At 40.6% G+C, this 20,853-nt stretch overlaps 1 protein-coding gene across 1 annotated transcript in view; it reads right to left on the bottom strand.

Moving 5' to 3' along the window:
* Positions 1 to 20,169, bottom strand: part of LOC124644140 (transcription initiation factor TFIID subunit 11-like) — a 34,237-nt gene extending 14,068 nt beyond the window's left edge. Inside the window, exons 1-2 of the mRNA XM_047183375.1 lie at positions 20,058 to 20,169; positions 18,872 to 19,079 (exon numbers count right to left, since the gene is read on the bottom strand). Of these exons, the coding sequence (XP_047039331.1) occupies positions 18,872 to 19,079; positions 20,058 to 20,134 (285 nt within the window). The 5' untranslated portion in view covers positions 20,135 to 20,169. The remainder of the gene's footprint in view (positions 1 to 18,871; positions 19,080 to 20,057) is intronic.
* Between the last annotated feature and the right edge of the window lie 684 nt (positions 20,170 to 20,853).

The following is a 20,853-nucleotide window of genomic DNA, read 5'->3' as shown; positions in this document are numbered from 1 at the left end:
AATCCCGACTCAATTACGATTGAAGCGTACGTAACATTCCGCTATTTTCTCTTTTAAATAAACGTTTTTATCTGTTTCTGTGATTCAGTTATGAATCGTATTGTCTGCAAATTATTTACGAGTGCAATATGATTGTAGAGCAAGGCAAGCAAACTACCGTAGAGCAAATAGCTGACCAATCGAATGTCGTTGGAATACGATTGTTAAAACTGCTATTGCGATACAATTTTTATTCAATTTTGACATTATAACTTAGCTGAATCGGGCCCCTGGTCAAATGGAGTATGAATCAACACATTTAAGATTTTTTTCATGATAAACGAAAAAAGTACTTTATTTATGAGATAAATAGAGAAAAAGATGTTTATTTGATATAAGTAATATGTTTCAGTGATATCGTGTTTGTCATGTGGGATCGACAACTCTCCGATATCTCGCGTGTACGAGGGCAGAGCCCGGATAGAAACATATCCGTGGCTTGGAATACTGTTCTATCCTTATCGTAAGTATAGTTATCGGCACGAATCTTGAGCTCTGACCTACATCTGCGCAGAAGTGATTTATTAGCAAAGAACGCAATCCCGAGTGACGGCTATGACGCGATGCACTGCGGGCCAATCACCGCTTTAGCCCGCCCCCGCGCCTCACTTCATACCACAAAAGGGACCCAATAAATTACTTCTGCGCAGGTGAAGGTCAGAGCTCAAGATTCGTGCCGATAACTATTAGTTTATCATATTTAAAATAAGCTGTTTTATCATATACTAGCTTCCGCCCGCGGCTTCGCCCGCGTCAAGTTCGGTTATATCGCGTTTCCAAGAGAACTCTTCAAAAGTCTGGGATAAAAACTATCCTATGTTCTTTCTCAAGGTCAACTCTATCTCTGTACCAAATTTTATTAAAATCAGTTCAGTGGTTCAGACGTGAAAGCGTAACAGACAGACAGTGTTACTTTCGCATTTATAATATTATATAGTAGTATGATTAGTATTACTCCGAAGATTTAAGGGTCCAAACGGACAAAAAAATGCTTCCTATTTTCTCGTACTAGTAAAAAAAGTTTTTTTAAACATAAAACATAATATAAAAGAGCATCGATCAGGCGTCGAAGTATTCCTCCGCATCACTGTCCTCCGGAAACGTGCCCAGAAGACTTGGCTGCATTGCCACGTTGAATGGCAATGCTAATTCTTTGTCCAAAGAATAAGCCAGCCCTCTGGTCACGCGAAGCGTCGACAAGCCTTTTCGCGATGTCCTTGTAAAGTAAAGGTACAAGTTGGCAGCCGATCGCAGGCGACAACTGCAGACGACATGTCGTCGCTTCATTCAACTACGGAGGGAATTTCATAGAAATACATAGAAACCAGTAGTGTCGTTGCGGCACGTCGTCTGCAGTTGTCGCCTGCGGTCGGCTGCCAACTTGTACCTTAACCGCGAACTCGGGCCCCATGGTCCGAGCGTTTCGATCCCAAACGGCTCAAAAGTATAGTTCCCAATAAGGTTACTATACTTGCGCCGCTTGGTGGTCTCTGCAGAAGCAGCAGCCGCACCAGCATGACCTGCCGTGCAGGGAAGATGCGATGGCGCCAGGGTGTCGACGCACGTTGCATCCCACACCAAGTTATTAAGATGTAAAATCGAAAAATAAAATTATTTTTAAGTACTAACAAATGTTTTTGAACTCCGTTTAGGAGACAAGAAGTTCACGACTGGCGTGGTGCTCGTCACCAGGCAGATAGTGCTGGCAGCCGCTTCTGAAATCGACAAAATGCCCAAAGAGGATTTTAGGTAACATTGTCATCATCCTCCGAGCCTTTTTCCCAATCATGTTGGGGTCGGCTTCCAGTCTAACCGGATTCAGCTGGGTACCAGTGCTTTACAAGAAGCGACTGCCTATCTGACCCCCTCAACCCAGTTACCCGGGCAACCCGATACCCTTTGGTTAGACTGGTGTCAGACTTACTGGCTTCTGACTACCCGTAACGACTGCCAAGGATGTTCAATGTCATCCGGGACCTACAGTTTAACGTGCCATCCGAAACACAGTCAATGGTGTCTAAGATATACTTAGAAATAGGGCATGCAATACCGGTTAACCGGTTTCGTTTTTACCGGTAAATCGCCCATTTTTGCGAGTTTTAAATTACCGGTAAAAATAATATGAAACCGGTAATTTACCGGTTTTTACGTCTTTCTGATAAAATATAGCAATTGTTCATTTAACGTCAAATCTTTGTTATGTAGCCTGAATATAATGTAATGTTGTATACATTACGTATTGTAAGAGTGTTATAGTTGCTGTTTTTTAGAAAAGTAAACTTGTGTGTCCTTAACTATCTCTAGGTTAGATACAAATCTTCTTTCTCATCTTAATTTATAAAATCTAAACAAATTGTATTCATTCGGTTATTCTGTTTTTCCTCATAGCTGTCAGCTCATACAAGGTACAAATGCTTATTGCTTATTTTACCTACTCTATGACCTTACTGAGCAAGGGCTTTTACTTCACCACCATGTGGACAGCTCTGAGGACACGGTGGAGCACACAGTCCAGGTGTGCACTGCCTGGGAAGGGTACCGCGGTGTTGTCGTCGAGGCAATAGGCAGCGGCGACCTTTCGCGTCCTTCCCTGGTTCAAGCCATGGTCCGGAGCTAGAGGGAATGGGAAGCCGTCGCCCCTTCTGCGAAGCAGTCATGCTCGAGAAGGAGACGGCGGAGCGACTGCGAGTAGCACCTCTCATCCCAGCCGCTGTAGTGGACCAGGAAGACACCACGGGCGCCAAGGGTCGAGAGACGACTCCCGGCCACCGTAGGCGTCGGTCTGTGGGCGGTGAGTTCGGGTGGCTCATCGTTCCACCGTCTGCATAGACAACAGACCCGTGTCAGCGGCGCGCGTTGTTCCACAGGCTCCTCAGGGAGATGTCAGCAAACCCAGTGGGGCCCAGCAGGGCCAAGGCCTGCCGGGGCCGCGGGATTGTTCGAAAGAGTTACCGCTACCCTGGTCCATAAAACACCTACTAAAAAACATGGGTTTTAGACAGAAAGAGTCTGTCATTTGATGATTTACCATAAAAAAGGGCTTTCCCTTCAATGAAAAGTATATTTTTTACGGTAATTCTTAGCGTTTATCCCGTCTTGTGACGGGGTCGGCTTTCCGTATCTTCCTTCTCCAACTTCGCTCTATCCTCCTGAATAGACATCTTCCTCTTCGAGTTCGCAGATTTTCATGTCATTCATTACGACACACAACCACCACGGTTTCGGCCTGCCTTTGCGCCTTTGACCGGGTATATTGAGATTGAGTATCACATTCACACTGCCGATGTCCTCAGGTGTCACTCCTTTTTACATGTCCGTACCATCGCAGCCGTTTTTCTTGCATTTTGTCGGCGACATCGCGTACGGATGTTACTGACATGTTTTTTGTTACGGCCCACGACACAAAAAACGTTTACCACCTTATACTTTGCATATTTATTTAGTTTTTGCTTTAAGACTACCCAATCTTATTGTTATAATATCACATTTTAAAAAAATTACAAAAATTACCGTTTTACCGGTTTACCGGTAAAAATATTTTTATTACCGAATTTTTACCGGTAATTTTTGTTTTACCGAAATTGCATGCCCTACTTAGAAAGTACATACAAACTTAGAAAAGTTGCATTGGTACTTGCCTGACCTGGGATCGAACCCGCGCCCTCATACTTGAGAGGTTGGTCCTTTACCCACTAGGCCACCACGACTACATACTTTAGGTAACATTGTAAATCACATTAATTAAGGCCCATAAGTTACAGCCTTTTTATCGTCCCACTGCTGGGCTGCGGCCTTCTCTCACACGGAGAAGGATTGAGCATTAATCACCACGCTTGCTCAATGCACCCGCATATAGTTGGGAAAAGGCTGGGCAGATTTATCAATGATTCACCCGCATGCCGTGGGAACCTCTGCACGAACCCGGATAAAAAGCCTTCCTCGATAAATGGGCTATCTAACACTGAAAGAATTGTTCAAATCGGACCAGTAGTTCCCGAGATTAGCGCGTTCAAACAAACAAACTCTTCAGCTTTATAATATTAGTATAGATTTATGCGCCTTAATTAAGAAGTCGTGGTGGTCTAGTGGGTAAAGAACTAACTTCTCGAGTATAAGGGTGTGGGTTCGATTCTAGTCCAGGCAAGTACCAATGCAACTTTTCTAAGTTTGTATGTACTTTCTAAGTATAACTTGGACACCAATGGCTGATAAAAAAAGGTGAAGGAAAACATGTTGAGGAAACCTGGACTATAAAGTCTGAAATCAGCAACCCGCATTGAGCAAGCGTGGTGATTAATGCTCAATCCTTCTCCGTGTGAGAGGAGGCCGCAGCCCAGCAGTGGGACGATAAAAAGGCTATAACAACGACTAGGTACCTCCTTTTTAATTATGGTTTAAATCTACAGATCCTATCATACATGGCATTGTATTCTCATCAGGTCTGTAGCCCAAGTGGTGGTCGGCTCCAACTGCAGTGGCCCGAGTCTTGGCATCCGCGACTACTCCTACCATCCGGACTACTCCAGGGAAACCTTCAGCACGCTCGCCATGATTCAGTTGGAGACAGACACCGTCACAGTTCGTAAGATCACTTACCTACTATATATTACTATCATATACGCCTTCCTCTCTTCTAACTATTTTGCTGTGCCCATCAGGGTCCATAATTGTGACTACCTCTATTATTTTATATTTTCCACCAAATGTATATTATGGAATGCAATAAATGATATGATATGATATGATATGATGTGATATCATCAAGATCCATACATAGAAAGAAAGACAGAGAGAAAATGCGTTTTATTGAGTAATAGAAGACATAACATAAGTAAATAACAAGAAAAAAAGCAAACTGCGAGGATGGTCTGCGTCACATCACAGGTACGCAATGCGACCCTCGCTCAGCATGATGCTGCGACCCTATGCCGAATCTAACGTTATAACGCCCAACATGTGATGGACATACATGTATGATACAAAGATAGCCACTGTGATAAAGCAGGACCTATAAATAAAATAGGAAGGAATACCAACTAATATTGTTCAGTAAAAAAGTAAAAGTAGTTAAATATTTTGAGTTTGAGTTCAGTTTAAATGATGTAACAGATTTGAAAAGTCTTCTATTTTTATTTAGATGTGTAAATTTTACCAATAGCTCAAATTCAGCTAGAACCACACAATTGACGGTTATGAATTTAAAAGTATGAGAGACACGATCGAATGCTTCACTTAAGTCTATTGTTTGTAATCATGTAAATTACAGCATTTACTGAATAAATATGTACTTTATACTATTATTTAATAACTATTATTTAGGCTAACCACGAAACCTTATGTTTCAGTGCTAAGACCAATTTGCCCTCCACCACCACATTTCAAGAATCAGCATTTCTTTGCTATGGTTTTATCTGACAGTAAGTACTCTTTAACAAAAGTTAATACGGGTTATCTCTCTATTTATCTTGGTTGTTTCATTTATATAGTTATCGTTCTCTTCTTCCTGTCCTGTTCCCAAGTTATTTGATGCCAGCGTAACATATTTTTTCAATATTTTTTTTTCTGTTTGTCGTAACTAACACAAATTCCCTTCTTATTCATGTCCTCCTACAGGCAGTCAATCCATCATTTTTTGGGTTTACGTGCCTCTGAATCCATCTACATTTATATTTATTTCGCCATCTGTCCACATACCTTTACTTTTCTGTCAGGTTCTTCCTCACTTTATCGTCTCATTTTCCTAGCCTTTTCCCAACTATGTTGGTTCCGAAACACGTACCTACTTATACGTAATTTCTTACTTTATCCATCCTAATGATATAAAATTCCGTTTTATAAATATTTTTTTGTAATTTTACAGATTGTAGACGGTCTAAACTGAGAGTCCACAAGATGAGATATGTGTCACCAGAAAACTGCAAGTTATATTACAGGAGAACAGGGGTAACTAATACAATGCTTGCTTATATTTCTTCTTTTTAAAAACCAGCACAAGTGGTGTCACCCGCATCATCATCATCCTCCGAGCCTTTTCCCAACTATGTCGGGGTCGGCTTCCAGTCTAACCGGATTCAGCTGAGTACCAGTGCTTTACAAGGAGCGATTGCGTATCTGACCTCCTCAGCCCAGTTAACCCGGTGAACCCGATACCCCTTGGTTAGACTGGTGTCAGACTTACTGGCTTCTGACTAACGTAACGACTGCCAAGGATGTTCAATGACAGCCGGGCCCTACAGTTTAACGTGCCATCCGAAACACAGTTATTGGTGTCCAAATATACTTAGAAAGCCAAATATAGCCTACAAACTCGGTAAATGGAAACACTGAAACAATTTTCCAAATCAGTCCTGAGTTTTGCGTGTTCACAAATACAATTATCAGCTTAATAACAACAACGTTATATCTGCATAATAATATTGCATATATCATCAGTCTTTTTATCGTCCCACTGCTGGGCTGTGGCCTCCTCTCTGACAGAAAATGAATGAGCGTTATTTACCACACCTGCTCAATGCGGGTTGTTATTTAAATTAAATATTCAATAACATGCTCCTGCCCTTATTAAAATTTTATTTGTGGTCCTCCTGTCTACTTGTCTCCTTCCATACTCTTCTATTTTAGAAATTAGAAATGGAAATACATAGTTTGTACGGCGCTCATGACAAAATTCAATCTCGAATCTCAAATCAACGCTTAGACATGTTATAGAAACCCGTTTACTCTTTAGCTGGACGTGGATACGATGTGGCCCTCTCACACGGCGTGCGCTCGAAGCATAGCTGGTGGATGGTGTGTGTGGCGTAGTGGAGCCATTCTGGTCGTCAAAGTGGGCAAGCGATGGAGACTGGTATAGTTTCTATATCTGTTCTTCTTCTGGCTATAGTTATCGGCACGAATCTTGAGCTCTGACCTACATCTGCGCAGAAGTGATTTATTAGCAAAGAACCAATCCCGAGTGACGGCTATGACACGATGCACTGCGGGCCAATCACCGCCTTAGCCCGCCCCCGCGCCTCACTTCATACCACAAAAGGGACCCAATAAATGACTTCTGCGCAGGTGAAGGTCAGAGCTCAAGATTCGTGCCGGTAACTATACTTGAGAGTAACCACTTGCTTGATAATTTCAGCTTTTTACAGCCAGTTTCTTAATCAAAAGTAAAAGCCAAAGTAATGTCATAAAGTAAAAGTAACGGTCAAATTCGTTTTATCAAACTTCTGAGAAAGTATGGGTGTATTATTGAAGATGAATTATTAAAAAAAATACATAATGGTACGGAACCCTTCGTACGCGAATTCCACTCCCACTTCGCTGGTTTTTATTAACCGTTCACAGCTACATACAGGAATGAATTTTAAGCAGTGCGCAAAAAAAACTGGTGGTCCAGAATCGTTAACAGAACATATCTGCATCATCAGTAATAGTTATTTGTTATACAAGAGTGCAAAGTTGCTTTTTAACCGCGGGCTCATTTTTGATGACCGAGCAAGCGAAGGATTCTAAAATAATTAATATATGTAATTAGAATCCTGAGCGATAGCGAGGGAATCAAAAGAGCAAAAGGTGAAAAATCTTTGCACTCGAGTGCAACACGTAACTTTTCATCCCACCTCATCGAGGAAATTACTAAATGCAAAAAAAAACAAATTGAATAATAATTTTAAGCAATATTTTATTTGTTTAATACGTATTTGTTTGAAAAGTCTTATCAAGATTGTCAGAAATGGAGTATTGCACACGATGTTCTAAATTCAAATCACTTTGCCGCTTTAGAGGATAAAAACGGCTTTTGCGCTCAGATATCAAAGGGTAAAACTACTCTTTCCGAGATGGTGTCAAATCTCATATAAGGAGATCAGCCAGCTGCGCTAGACATATTATAGTGCACGAGCATTTGCTTGGACACAGGTGCACTTACTATTCCTTCACTCTCATAGCGCGATGTGACGGCAATCCGACACCACCGGAGAGAGATCAGGCACAGGACCGACATTAACGTGCAATCCGATGCTGTGCTTCTTCAATACTCAATACTTAATATAATATAACTGTTTCCAGCTAGGTTTCGGTGTCTACGGCCCTGGTTGCCAGGCTCCCGCTAGGTTCTTGGACTATGGGAAGTACCACGACTGGGTGACGACTAGCGTGAAGAGGATCGGCAGACCAGCCATCACCACGCTCGGGGACAATCATCTCATCTTGAGGAGATGTAAGAACATTTCTGTTTCCCATATACTATCCATCCGATTTTTTGCTTACTGGAGATATCTTCATCATCATCATCATCTCAGCCATGGGACGTCCACTGCTAAACATAGGCATCCCCCTTAGATCTCCACAGATACCTGTTGGAGGCGACCTGCATCCAGCGTCTTCCGGCGACCTTTATAAGGTCGTCTATCCACCTTGTTGGTGGACATCCTACGCTGCGCTTGCTAGTCCGTAGTCTCCACTCCAGCACTTTTCGGCAATCTGCTCTGCGAACAATATGGCCTGCCCATTGCCACTTCAACATGCTAATCCTGTGGGCTATATCGGTATACTGGAGATATAATTTTGTCTTTTTTATATACTTGTTTGATTTACACTACTTCAAAAGTCAATTACGTAAATCAGAGTAGGTATGTACATTCCAACTTTTCTAAGTTTGTATGTACTTTCTAAGTAGATGTTGGAAAATGGCTCATAAAAAGGTGAAGGAAAACATCTTGAGGAAACCTGGACTATATCGTCTGAAATCAGCAACCCGCATTGAGCAAGCGTGGTGATTAATGCTCAATCCTCCGTGTGAGAGGAGGTAAAACATAGAAAGTGGTGTTCAAGACCAAACTTATTGTTAAAGTCAAAAAATATTATTGTTCAAAAGTTGTCTCATGGCTCGATAGATGGCGTTGTCGCGTTTAAAAGCGAGCTATGGTTTCGTTACCAATGAAACTATTAGGCAAAATTGATTTGTAAGACCAAATAATATACCAGCTTAGATCAGTACACAGAGGCGGTTTTATTTATATTCACCCCATCTTGTGTGCTAGTAGGTCAGCAGATCACCTAGTAGCTTAGCTAGGAAACATTGGTCCTATACGACCCGGATCGTTTGGACAGTTTTTTTGAGTTCAAAACGGCCACCGCGTTGGCCGTTTTTCCGCGTACTTGTAGTGGATCGCTACAGAAAGGTACGCGAGTCCTCCGCACTAGCGGCGACAGCTTCACACAGCATAGGCGGTGAGCTGAGCCAGCAGCTTTGGCGGATTAGTTCAACGAGTGGCCACCAGAGGGCGCCACTCAGATCAACACTCCACTAGAAGACAGCAAGGTGACGCAGGCGCAGCCGTCACGCGACGTCACAGGGGACGTACGCGTAGTTCCGCGACCAGCCACAGAGGGCGCCACTTGCAGGTTCATAGTGTGTTAGTGTGAAGTGCAACTGTGAGTACTCTTTTCATTGTTATATTTCAAGAGAAGTTTCAAGTAACTTTAAACTCTATTCCAAAGAAATTTCGGACTTAGAATATTTTATCGGATTGTGATCTATGAAGAAAAGACTTAGTTTATTTTAACTTAATTTTATCTTAGAGTAATTTGTGCATGTTAGACTTAGAATAGTTTTAGAAAAAACGAGGGAACGGGGAGTCTATGCCGGATTTCCGTCCCAGTAAATTAAGATCAAACACTTGTGAAAATTTTAGTAAATTTTTACACTTAGCTTAATTCCTTAGTTTGGTCACTTAGAAAAATTCATTCAAGTATTTATGAAATTTATTTTAAATTGTGTTGTATGTTATATATTGTTCTTGTTAAGTTTGATGACATTTGGTTAGAGTTGTTTATTTACACAAGTTAATTGTTTATCTTTTGTTAGTTGTTATTTTAGTCAATAAAATGGAAGGGTTAGTCAATCTTTTAAAGGAACTTCAAAATGTTATTCATCGAGGCTTGAGTAATTTTAAAAAGTCGCCTAAAGAAAGACTGTCTGTTGATTATATTCAAACTAGAAGAGAGTTATTAGAACGGGACTGGAATTTGTTTGTAACTAATTACACTAAACTGCATGAGCAATATGAAACGCAAGGGAATAAAATGTTATCGGAATTATATGATAGTACAGAAGACACATATGTCACATACACATGTCTGATTAAGTCCATGCTTGCTAAATATGATGTTCCTAAGGCTACTATTTCTGAAGCTGGTACTTCTAATAAATCAAGTATAAACTCTTTTGTAAAATTACCAAAAATATCAATTCCAAATTTTAGTGGCAAATACTCTGAGTGGACAACTTTTAGAGACTTATTTGTATCACTCGTGCATAACAATAGTAGTTTAGACAATGTTCAGAAAATGCACTACTTGAAGAGTCATCTTAGCGGCGAGGCTGAACAGCTTGTTAGACAAACACCGGTTTCCGAAGTAAATTACAGTCAGTGTTGGGCGCAATTAGAGAAAAGATACAGCAATAAAAAGTATTTAGTTAATTGCATTTTGAAACGTCTTTTCGGGTTAAAACGTATGCATGTTGAGTCAGCGAATTCTTTAAAGGAGTTGTTAGACACAACAAATGACTGTCTTAACGGTTTGAAAAATCTTAAGGTAGATGTGACAACTTGGGATGTCATTATCATTCACATAGTTACTTTTAAGCTCGATTCAGAAACGCGGAAACAATGGGAATTAAGCCTGAGTAATCACGATTCCAATGAGTTGCCTACTTATGATGAATTTGCTACGTTTTTAGAGAACCGATTCCGCGCTCTTGAATTTATAGAACCGAAGAGAAATCTTCAAAATCAGAACAATCATTCGCATGTTACTAAATCAATGGTAGTGAGTTCAAGCAACATACGTTGTGAGTATTGTAACGAGTCTCATAAATTGTGCTTTTGTAAAAGATTTGCAAAGGAACCCTTGGAGGAAAGACGTAATTTTGTAGCGCAACACAACATTTGTTTTAATTGTTTAGGAGGTAATCACACGGTAATAAACTGTAAGAAGCCAACAACTTGCAAACTTTGCCATAAGCGTCATCATTCTTTGCTGCACCCAAATCTGGACGGTACTAACAAGGGTGATACTGCATCAGAACCTACTGTCGTTGAAGCTAGTCCTTCGACTAGTTCTGTTCCAGTAGTCTCTTGCGTATCTACTAACACGGTTCCTGTTCCTGGACAAGTTTTACTAGCCACTGCTCTAGTAAAAGCTGAGTCCAACACGGATAACTATCAGGTAGTAAGAGCTCTCTTGGACCAAGGTTCACAGGCTTGTTTTGTGACCGAGGACACAGTGCAGTTCTTAAGGCTTAAGAAAATTCCCATACATGGAATGGTGTCAGGATTAGGTCAGAAGTCAACTATAGCGAAACATATGGTGAATATAACTATTCAATCCAGGGTAGATTCAGGTTTTAAATTAAATTTCAACGCTTACGTCATTAGTAAAATTACTTCATACTTACCGGATCAAGCATTAAATAAAAATGCTTTTAACTGGCTCGATACCACCAACTTACAGTTGGCCGACCCACAGTTCAATCAACCTAGTAAAATTGATATTTTACTAGGTGCAGATGTTTATGGTTGCATAATAAAAACAGGCATAATCAAAAGTCCAACTGCTACTTTAATTGCTCAGAACACCACATTAGGATGGATTCTATCTGGTGTAGTACATAGGTCAAACACTAACAATAGTTCAAGTTACACACAACCGTGTGTTAGTGTAGCACACGCTCAGTTCAATTTAGATCAACTTCTCAAACAGTTTTGGGAAATTCAAGATCAAACTAGTACAAAAAAGATACTTTCGCCAGAAGAACAACAATGTGAAGACTTTTACAAGGCCACAACTAAAAGAAGAGCAGACGGTAGATATGAAGTCCGGTTACCATTTAGAGTTAATGATCCGCAGTGCACAGCAGGCGATTCTCGTGCTATAGCTGAAAACAGATTAAAATCATTAGAGAAAAGGTTGGCAAAGAACACTGAGCTAAAGGAAAAGTACTCGAATGTAATAGAAGAATACTTACGTTTAGGGCACATGCGACCTGTAAAACCAGATGACAATAAAAAGGAAATAGCTGTGTATTTACCACATCACGCCGTCGTAAGAGAAGATAAAACCACTACTAAGGTTCGGATTGTGTTCAATGCATCTCAGAAGAACGATAAAGGAGTGTCCTTAAATGATACTTTGATGGTTGGACCGACACTACAAGCGGACTTGAGGCACACAATTATGAGATGGAGAACTCACTCTATTGGACTGGTGGCAGATATAATTAAGATGTATCGTCAAATTAGGGTAGCTGATGAGGATGCTATGTTTCAAAGGATACTCTGGCGGAGCAGTCCTAACGAGTCGATCAAGGACTATGAACTCGTAACAGTTACTTTTGGAACGGCGTCGGCACCTTACCTGGCGGTTAGAACTCTCCATCAAATTGCTTACGACGAAGGCGACGAGTATCCTCTCGTGACTGAAAAAGTACTAAGGTGCTACTATATGGATGATTTAATGACCGGATGCGATGACGTCACTACCGGCATCAAAATCTACAAGCAAATGAAAGAACTTTTAGCCAAAGGAGGTTTCGAACTTCAAAAGTGGAGCACTAACAATAAAGAGTTATTAGATCAAATTAATACAATAGAACATAAAGTAGAGAACAGCGAAGAAAATGAGAGTAAAGCTAAAGAAAGAGATCAAAAGCAATTAGAAATGAAATTAGATAATACTATGAAGATCTTGGGACTTACCTGGGATCGTAATGATGACTCCTTCCGGTACACCGTTCATCTCCCGCCGCTTCAGAATACACCTGCAACAAAAAGAACTGTAATCTCTGATATAGCTCGATTATTCGACCCATTGGGTTGGTTGGCTCCCACAATAGTTGTAGCTAAAATCTTTATACAGCAATTATGGCTCGCGGGTCTCGGTTGGGATGAACCACTTACTAAACAATTAACGGAAGAATGGCGTACTTATCGGGAACAGCTAACATTACTTACCGAAGTTCATATACCTCGTTGGCTGGGGAAAACCGTAGAAACCGACGTAGAGCTTCATGGATTTTGTGACGCGTCGAAGGTAGCATATTCCGCTGTAGTATACATGCGAATAACTAAAGACGTAAGAGAGGTCAAAGTGTCATTGGTGGCTGCAAAGACTCGCGTGGCACCAATAAAACAAGTTAGCATTCCTCGCCTCGAGCTGTGTGGGGCAGTTCTCCTGTCACAACTATTGATGGAAACTGCTGAGGTGTTGAATATACCCAAAGATAGGGTAAAAGCGTGGACAGACTCTACTGTGGTGTTAGCCTGGATCAACAGCCACCCCAGTAAATGGAAAACCTTTGTCGCCAATAGGACATCCGAAATCTTAACCACAATGACGGCTTCGCAGTGGTTCCACGTGTCGACTAAAGATAATCCAGCGGATGTTGCCTCTCGAGGGTTGTCACCAAGTTTGTTTAGGCAAAATACAATGTGGTTTTCAGGACCACAGTTTCTGAAAGAAACGGAAATTAGTTATATTAGACCAAAAAATTTAGAGATCAATTTAGAACAGTCGATTAAGACTCATGTAGGAGTTATTATATCAGATGATTTTGACTTACTTGAGAGATTTTCTTCATTGCCAAAGTTGTTAAAGGTTGTCGCATATTGTCGTCGATTCCTAAACAGAGATGCCAGGAGCAAACTTTACCTGCAAAATAAAGAGATACATGAAGCATTAGAATGTTGTATAAAGATAGTACAAAAGAAAGAGTTTTCCACAGAGTACAAACAATTGTATGATAAATCAGACTTACCACTGAAAAATAGTACACTCAAATCCTTATGTCCTTATCTTGATGACAAAGGCATTATGAAAGCTCAGGGACGAATAGATAAGGCTCCACTGGATGAGCTAATAAAGCACCCCATAATCTTGCCCAAGAAGTCACACTTTACCCAACTCTTAATTGCGGACGCTCATAGTAAAACTCTACATGGAGGTCCACAATTAATGATTAATTATTTGCGAACTGCTTATTGGATCATTGGTGTAAGAGAACTGGTGAAGCTATACGTTCGCAAGTGCATCATTTGTGCGAAACAAAGAGCCACTATTCGCAATCAAATGATGGGGTCGCTTCCATCTATTCGCTGCTCCCCTGCAAGGCCGTTCCTGCACAGTGGTGTTGATTACGCAGGTCCCATAAACATTAGAACCACGAAAGGTAGGGGTCACAAATCGTACAAAGGCTACATATGTTTGTTTGTGTGTATGTCTACACGCGCTCTTCATCTCGAAGTAGTCAGTGACATGACCACACAGGCATTCTTAGCTGCCTTTAGAAGATTTGTGTCTCGACGAGGCCACTGTTCAAAGTTGTGGAGCGACAATGGTACCACTTTTGTTGGGGCTTCTAGGGAACTTCAGCAAATTTCAACTTTGCAGTCATCCATAGCAGAAAATTTAGAAGCAAATGGTACTGAATGGCACTTCATTCCCCCCCATGCACCCAATTTTGGCGGTCTGTGGGAAGCGGGGGTGAAGTCCACAAAATACCATATTAAGCGCGTAGTAGGCGAGTCTACTCTCACATATGAAGAGCTCACTACATTCCTTACTCAGGTCGAGGCTTGCTTGAATTCACGGCCTATTAGTGTTATTCATTTAGACGATCCAGGAGAATCTATGCCTTTGACTCCGGGACATTTTTTAATCGGAGAACCGCTTGTTTCTGTACCGGATTACAATTACGATAATGTATCAGTAGGTTCTCTAACAAGGTGGCAATTCGTGCAGCGAATGCTGCAATCCTTTTGGAAGCGATGGTCCAATGAATACCTTACGAATCTAATGAACAGATATAAATGGTCTTTCATTGTTCCTGAACCAAACATTGGAGACGTCGTTCTAATTAAGGAGGACGATCTACCTCCAAGTCGTTGGATGTTAGGACGTGTAGTCGAAAAACATCCAGGGGATGATAAGGTCACTCGTGTTGTCACATTAAAAACCAAAACAAGCATTATTAAGAGGCCAACTAACAAACTGTGTATTTTGCCAGTAGCAGATAAATAGTACTTTAATAACTACATGCTTTGTATCATCTCAACGGGTTATGCGTGATAAACATTTTTGTTTAGTTGTAAGGTTTTATTTTATATAGAGTATATGTTTTCGGTGAAAATTTTACTCACTTTGTTTACAAGTTTGTTTATGTTTACTATTAAGTTTTCAAAGTTTATTTAATGTTAAGGAAAACAGTTGTAATTTTACCAGTTCATGAATTGTCTTTTGTTAAAACTGTGCAAAATTTTCCTATCCAAAACCTATTTTTATATTAGTTACTTTTAGTTGAAGGACAAATGTTAAGAAGGACATTCCGCCACTAAATGTCCTTGGTGGGCGGTATGTTCAAGACCAAACTTATTGTTAAAGTCAAAAAATATTATTGTTCAAAAGTTGTCTCATGGCTCGATAGATGGCGTTGTCGCGTTTAAAAGCGAGCTATGGTTTCGTTACCAATGAAACTATTAGGCAAAATTGATTTGTAAGACCAAATAATATACCAGCTTAGATCAGTACACAGAGGCGGTTTTATTTATATTCACCCCATCTTGTGTGCTAGTAGGTCAGCAGATCACCTAGTAGCTTAGCTAGGAAACAAGTGGTAAAGAGCAGGCGTTTGAGCTGTCTTTTGTAAACTTGACCTTAAATTGCAGAATGTTCAGCCTGCTTTGAATACATGACTTTATACCTTTATTATGTTTTTCTTTTTAATCATCTCATAAACATTGTTTCAGCTCTAGGACACATGCAAAGGTACGGTCCCTGCGATAGAGAGGAGACCACCCGAGAACTATACACTGACAGCACAGTTATACCATATCGTCAAAGCGGCGTTGTGAGACATAACGTAAGTTCAATATTACGCTAGATCCATCTCCCGAACCTTTTCCCAACTATGTTGGGGTCGGCTTCCAGTCTAACCGGATGTAGCTGAGTACCAGTGCTTTACAAGAAGTGACTGCCTATCTGACCCCGTCAACCCAGTTACCCGGGCAACCCGATACTCCTTAGTTAGACTGGTCTTCAAGTGATGGGCGGCGAAGCGTTGCTCAACTTTATGATCGATCCGCACGGCTTTGATTTAGTCACGACTTCTAGAGCCTTGTCAAAAATTTTATATACCCTTTTGTGAGATCAGTTTGTTAAAAACAGTAAACCGTAGGTCCCGGCTGTCATTGAACATCCTTGGCAGTCGTTACGGATAGATAGAAGCCAGTAAGTCTGACACCAGTCTAACCAAGGGGTATTGGGTTGCCTGGGTAACTCGGTTGATGTGGTCAGATAGGCAGTCGCTCTTTGTGGCACACTGGTACTCAGCTACATCAGGTTAGACTGGAAGCCGACCGCAACAGGCTCGGAAGGTGATGATTTATATATAAAATATTTTTATCCTTTACAGGTTACCCTAATTGGTACCCTAGAGTACTCCTGCGTAATTATCAGGGCTCAATACTCCAAAATGACTAGAGACACCCCAAAGATCAGGCTGCGAAGGTACTGTCTTGGAGAGGCAAAATTCTGTTACGGATTCCAATATGCCGAGATACATTTCTTCGTGGAAATAAGCTTTCAGTTTGAAGTAAGTTTCGGAGTGCAAGCGTATGGCAGGCAAGCCATAGCTATTGATCCGAAGAGGGCAATTAAATACCTGAACGGCTTCAGGGAATACCCTAATATTCCTGAATATGAACGGGTGAAAAATGAATCAGAAACTACACTTAAGAGCAGAGAGTATCCGTGGTTCGGTAATCTTTGAGACCGATATGATTATTTTTGTTTGTGAAAGATGTTCAATCAGTTTAGCCTATCATCATCCTCCGAGCCTTTTTCACAAACTACATATGTTGGGGTCGGCTTCCAGTCTAACCGGATGCAGCTGGGTACCAGTGTGCCACAAAGAGCGACTGCCTATCTGACCTCCTCAACCCAGTTACCCGGGCAACCCAATACCCCTTGGTTAGACTGGTGTCAGACTTACTGGCTTCTGACTACTCGTAACGACTGCCAAGGATGTTCAATGACAGTTTAGCCTATAGTGTGTGGTTATTTATGTATCTGTTTATCTGTGCGTCAGTTGTCAATTCGCACGATTTAACGGGCACGACCCGGGAATCGAATACGAGGCCTCTTGCACAGCAGTCGAGTTACCGACAACTAGACCATAAGGCAGTCTAAAAAATCCTTATACATATGTGTATAGCAATTGAGTCATTATATTAAGTATAGTTATCGGCACGAATCTTGAGCTCTGACCTACATCTGCGCAGAAGTGATTTTTTAGCAAAGAACCAATCCCAAGTGACGGCTATGACGCGATACACTGCGGGCCAATCACCGCTTTAGCCCGCACCCGCGCCTCACTTCATACCACAAAGGGGACCCAATAAATTACTTCTACGCAGGTGAAGGTCAGAGCTCAAGATTCGTGCCGATAACTATAAGTGTTTGCTTTGTATGTATGTAATATGTATGTATTAAAAGTCATGCTAATATAGTTGAATTATCTTTAGTTTAAAAAGTGCTTACTGATATGAAGTGTAACTAGATAAGATATATTTTATTAAAAAATATTCACCAAAAAAAAAATGTGTTTTTCTGGCTTCTTAATTCCAAAATCATATTTCAGTAATTCTGTGTAAAATAAGATCTTAATATAACAAGACGTCCTTTTGAGGCAGTCGGTAAAAATATTACAAAACAAACATTATATACCCGTCTACGTCAAAAAGGACAGAAATGTGCGAACAATTTTTTTTAGTATGCACGATTCAAAGTCAAAAAGTCAACGTCAAATTATTCTTTCTATGTTCTTTTTCTAATGGCACCATAGAGAACAAAGTGACTAGCGGAGATGCCATAAGGCAGGCAGGTCGGTTCTTCTAGGTCAAGCTTGGTGGGCGTGACCAGACCGATCAATTACGAATGACTAAGGGTCATGGCACAGTATAGCGGCACCGCTACAGCACGGCTCCACACCAGCATTTAAGTTGTCATTCAATTATGAGCATTAAATCGTGTATATATTATAATATATTTCGTAATGTCAATATGAAAAAGCCAACGGCAAGCAGTCAGCGCGCTTGCCGCTACCACACAACTCGGCTCGCAGCCCGCGTGCTGCAAGCGAGCGGACCTCATGCGTACAGCGTGCCGACGGCATGCTCATTACGCGCCGATTCCGAGTCGGCAGCGAAACAACGTCATTACGTCGTGTTCAATCATAACCGACTTAAAATAATAATGAGTTTGCGGTGACAGCAAGCTTACACCTCGCGGCCGGCGCGCTGACGGCGAGCTGGCGCCTTGCAGACAACGCGTAGTTAGCGCGCTGGCAGCTAGCCGTAGTCTTAATTCGAGGAGACGCAGTGCTGCAGCCGTGCTGTTGCGGTGCCGCTATAATGTGCCATGACCTTAACGCACCTTTCGAGTTCCTTGACACATCTGTCAACGATGTTTCGTTGTATAAATGTTGCGAACTCCGTTTCGCCACCAGATGGCATCGTTTTGTTACATTTTGTTTGGTGATTAAAAGATAAAGATTTTTTTTTGTTTTATTTAATTTTCTTTGCTATACACCTCACGGAACCCGAGACCTTTCCAACGAATGCAAAACCGTGGAAATCGGTTCGTGCGTTCTGGAGTACGAACACCGCATTTTGGCGCGCTACTTTCTTAAAAGATGTATGACATCGCCACTTGTAATTTTTGTCCTCTATCTTTCCATATTTATAGACGCAAACGATTTTTTAAATATTTTTATAAAACTTACCTTTTTCCTTACCCTTTTGACAGGCTTGTTTTCCAAATTCAACTTGGGTATCGATCCTTGTCGCAGCTTCTTAAAACCACTTTTCGTATGATAAAAGTCATTTGGATCAAAATGTATCGAACATATTTTCGAGTAAATCGTTGGTGACCAATTAGGTTTCTTTAAATTTTGTAACCACAACTTCCTTATTTCTGTATTAACTGGAAACCTAAAATAAAAGAAAAAAAAAACGTCATTAATTTGTAGAGATCTTTTTTTAACACACTTTATAACGTCGACCTGTATGTAGGTAAATATGTAAATCTATGGTACCAACCTTTTTATTATGTACCAGCACATCTATCTACCCAAATCTGTCAAATGTCTTCAATAGATTTTCAACCTTATCACAATAGTGTAAAGTTGATGTTCGATTGCCAAAATTTGACAGATTCGGGTACGTACATTTTTAGCTGTCAAATCGCCGATGTGAGCAATGCGCGGCAAGTATACGGCTGGTTATGGTTTGGTTACCGTTATAGTTAAAAGTCGCGCTTAGAATCAATTTGGTGCTTAATTTTTATATTTTAGCTATGTTAGTAAACATGCATTTATTACAGTCGAAAACTGGTCAAAATAATATAAATAAAACGATCTATCAAGTTTGATTTTTCGACGACAGATGTCACTAGCATCAAACAACAAAATATCTGGGGCCCGATTCTTCTAATTTTACTTAAGCGTCATACGATTCACGTTCGACTCGGTTCGACTGAGATCCAATCTCGAATCGATTACGATTGAAGCGTATGTGGCATTCCGCAATTTTTTCTTTGAAATAAACGTTCTTATCCTTTTCTGTCATTCAATAATGAATCATTTTGTCTGCAAATGATTTACGATTGCAAAATGATTGTACAGCAAACTACCGTATTGACCAAAATCACCAAAATAGCAGACCAATCGCACACCAATCAAATGTCAATCGAATACGATTGGTCTTTTATTGCTGCTATTGCGATCATATTGCGATTCGATTTCTATTCAATTTTGACATTATTAACTTAGGAGAATCGGGCCCTGTTTTTTGGTGTAGTTGACAGTAGCTGTCAAAAATCATCATCTCTCAAACCTCGAAAACTGACAGCTGTCAACTACACAAGACGCGATTACACTACGACTATCAAATACATAAAAAGGCACTTACACATGAAACGTTATACCATCAACACTTTTAGATTGTGTACCCGAACAATTCTTGCATCCGTCTACGGCACACTTCATTATAAATATTTCACAAAACAAAATACACAAATATATTGAACTGACGTTCGCGGTGACAGTTCACTCGCGACTAGAGGTTATTGATCGCGAAGCGTATGACGTCATGACCTGGTTATAAAATGGCGTCTGGCCGACTCGATTCGACTTTGTTTCTGTCTTTTTCTATACCCTGAGAGAGAAAGGGACGAGTAGACTCAGCAGAGTACAAAGAAATTAGAGGTCGAAATTGGTCAAAACAATGCGTTATTTGTTGGTGTTTCAAGGGTTAATATTATGAAACCATTAAAAGTTTGGAAAATAAGCTTTTGTTTACTTATTTACGACTTTTTGTACACACATATAATAAAAAACCGGCGAAGTGCGAGTCGAAATCGCGCACGGAGGGTTCCGTACCATTGTTTAGAAATTGAGCAAAAAAATCACGTTTGTTGTATGGGAGTTTGTTGTACCTATTAACAAACATATAAATATAGGTACCAAACACTTACTTTTGTTAGCTGTATTAAACTCCCATACAATCCTGCCAATCTATACATAGTTACTTACATACATACCTAGTTATAACACAGATTATATAATAGTTACTACGTAACAGATAAATCACTCCATACTAAAAAGTCCATACCTAGGTACTGTTATAAGCACCTACAAGTTCCCAAACTACCTACAAATTCCTAGCTGCGTTATAAAATAAACCTTAAAAGCCGCAGCCTTAACTA

The sequence above is a fragment of the Helicoverpa zea genome, chromosome 29, assembly GCF_022581195.2.
Source record: "Helicoverpa zea isolate HzStark_Cry1AcR chromosome 29, ilHelZeax1.1, whole genome shotgun sequence".
Classification (NCBI taxonomy): Eukaryota; Metazoa; Arthropoda; class Insecta; order Lepidoptera; family Noctuidae; genus Helicoverpa; species Helicoverpa zea.
Note: the sequence above shows the minus strand (reverse complement) of the source record. Positions and strands in the feature narration are given on the sequence as shown.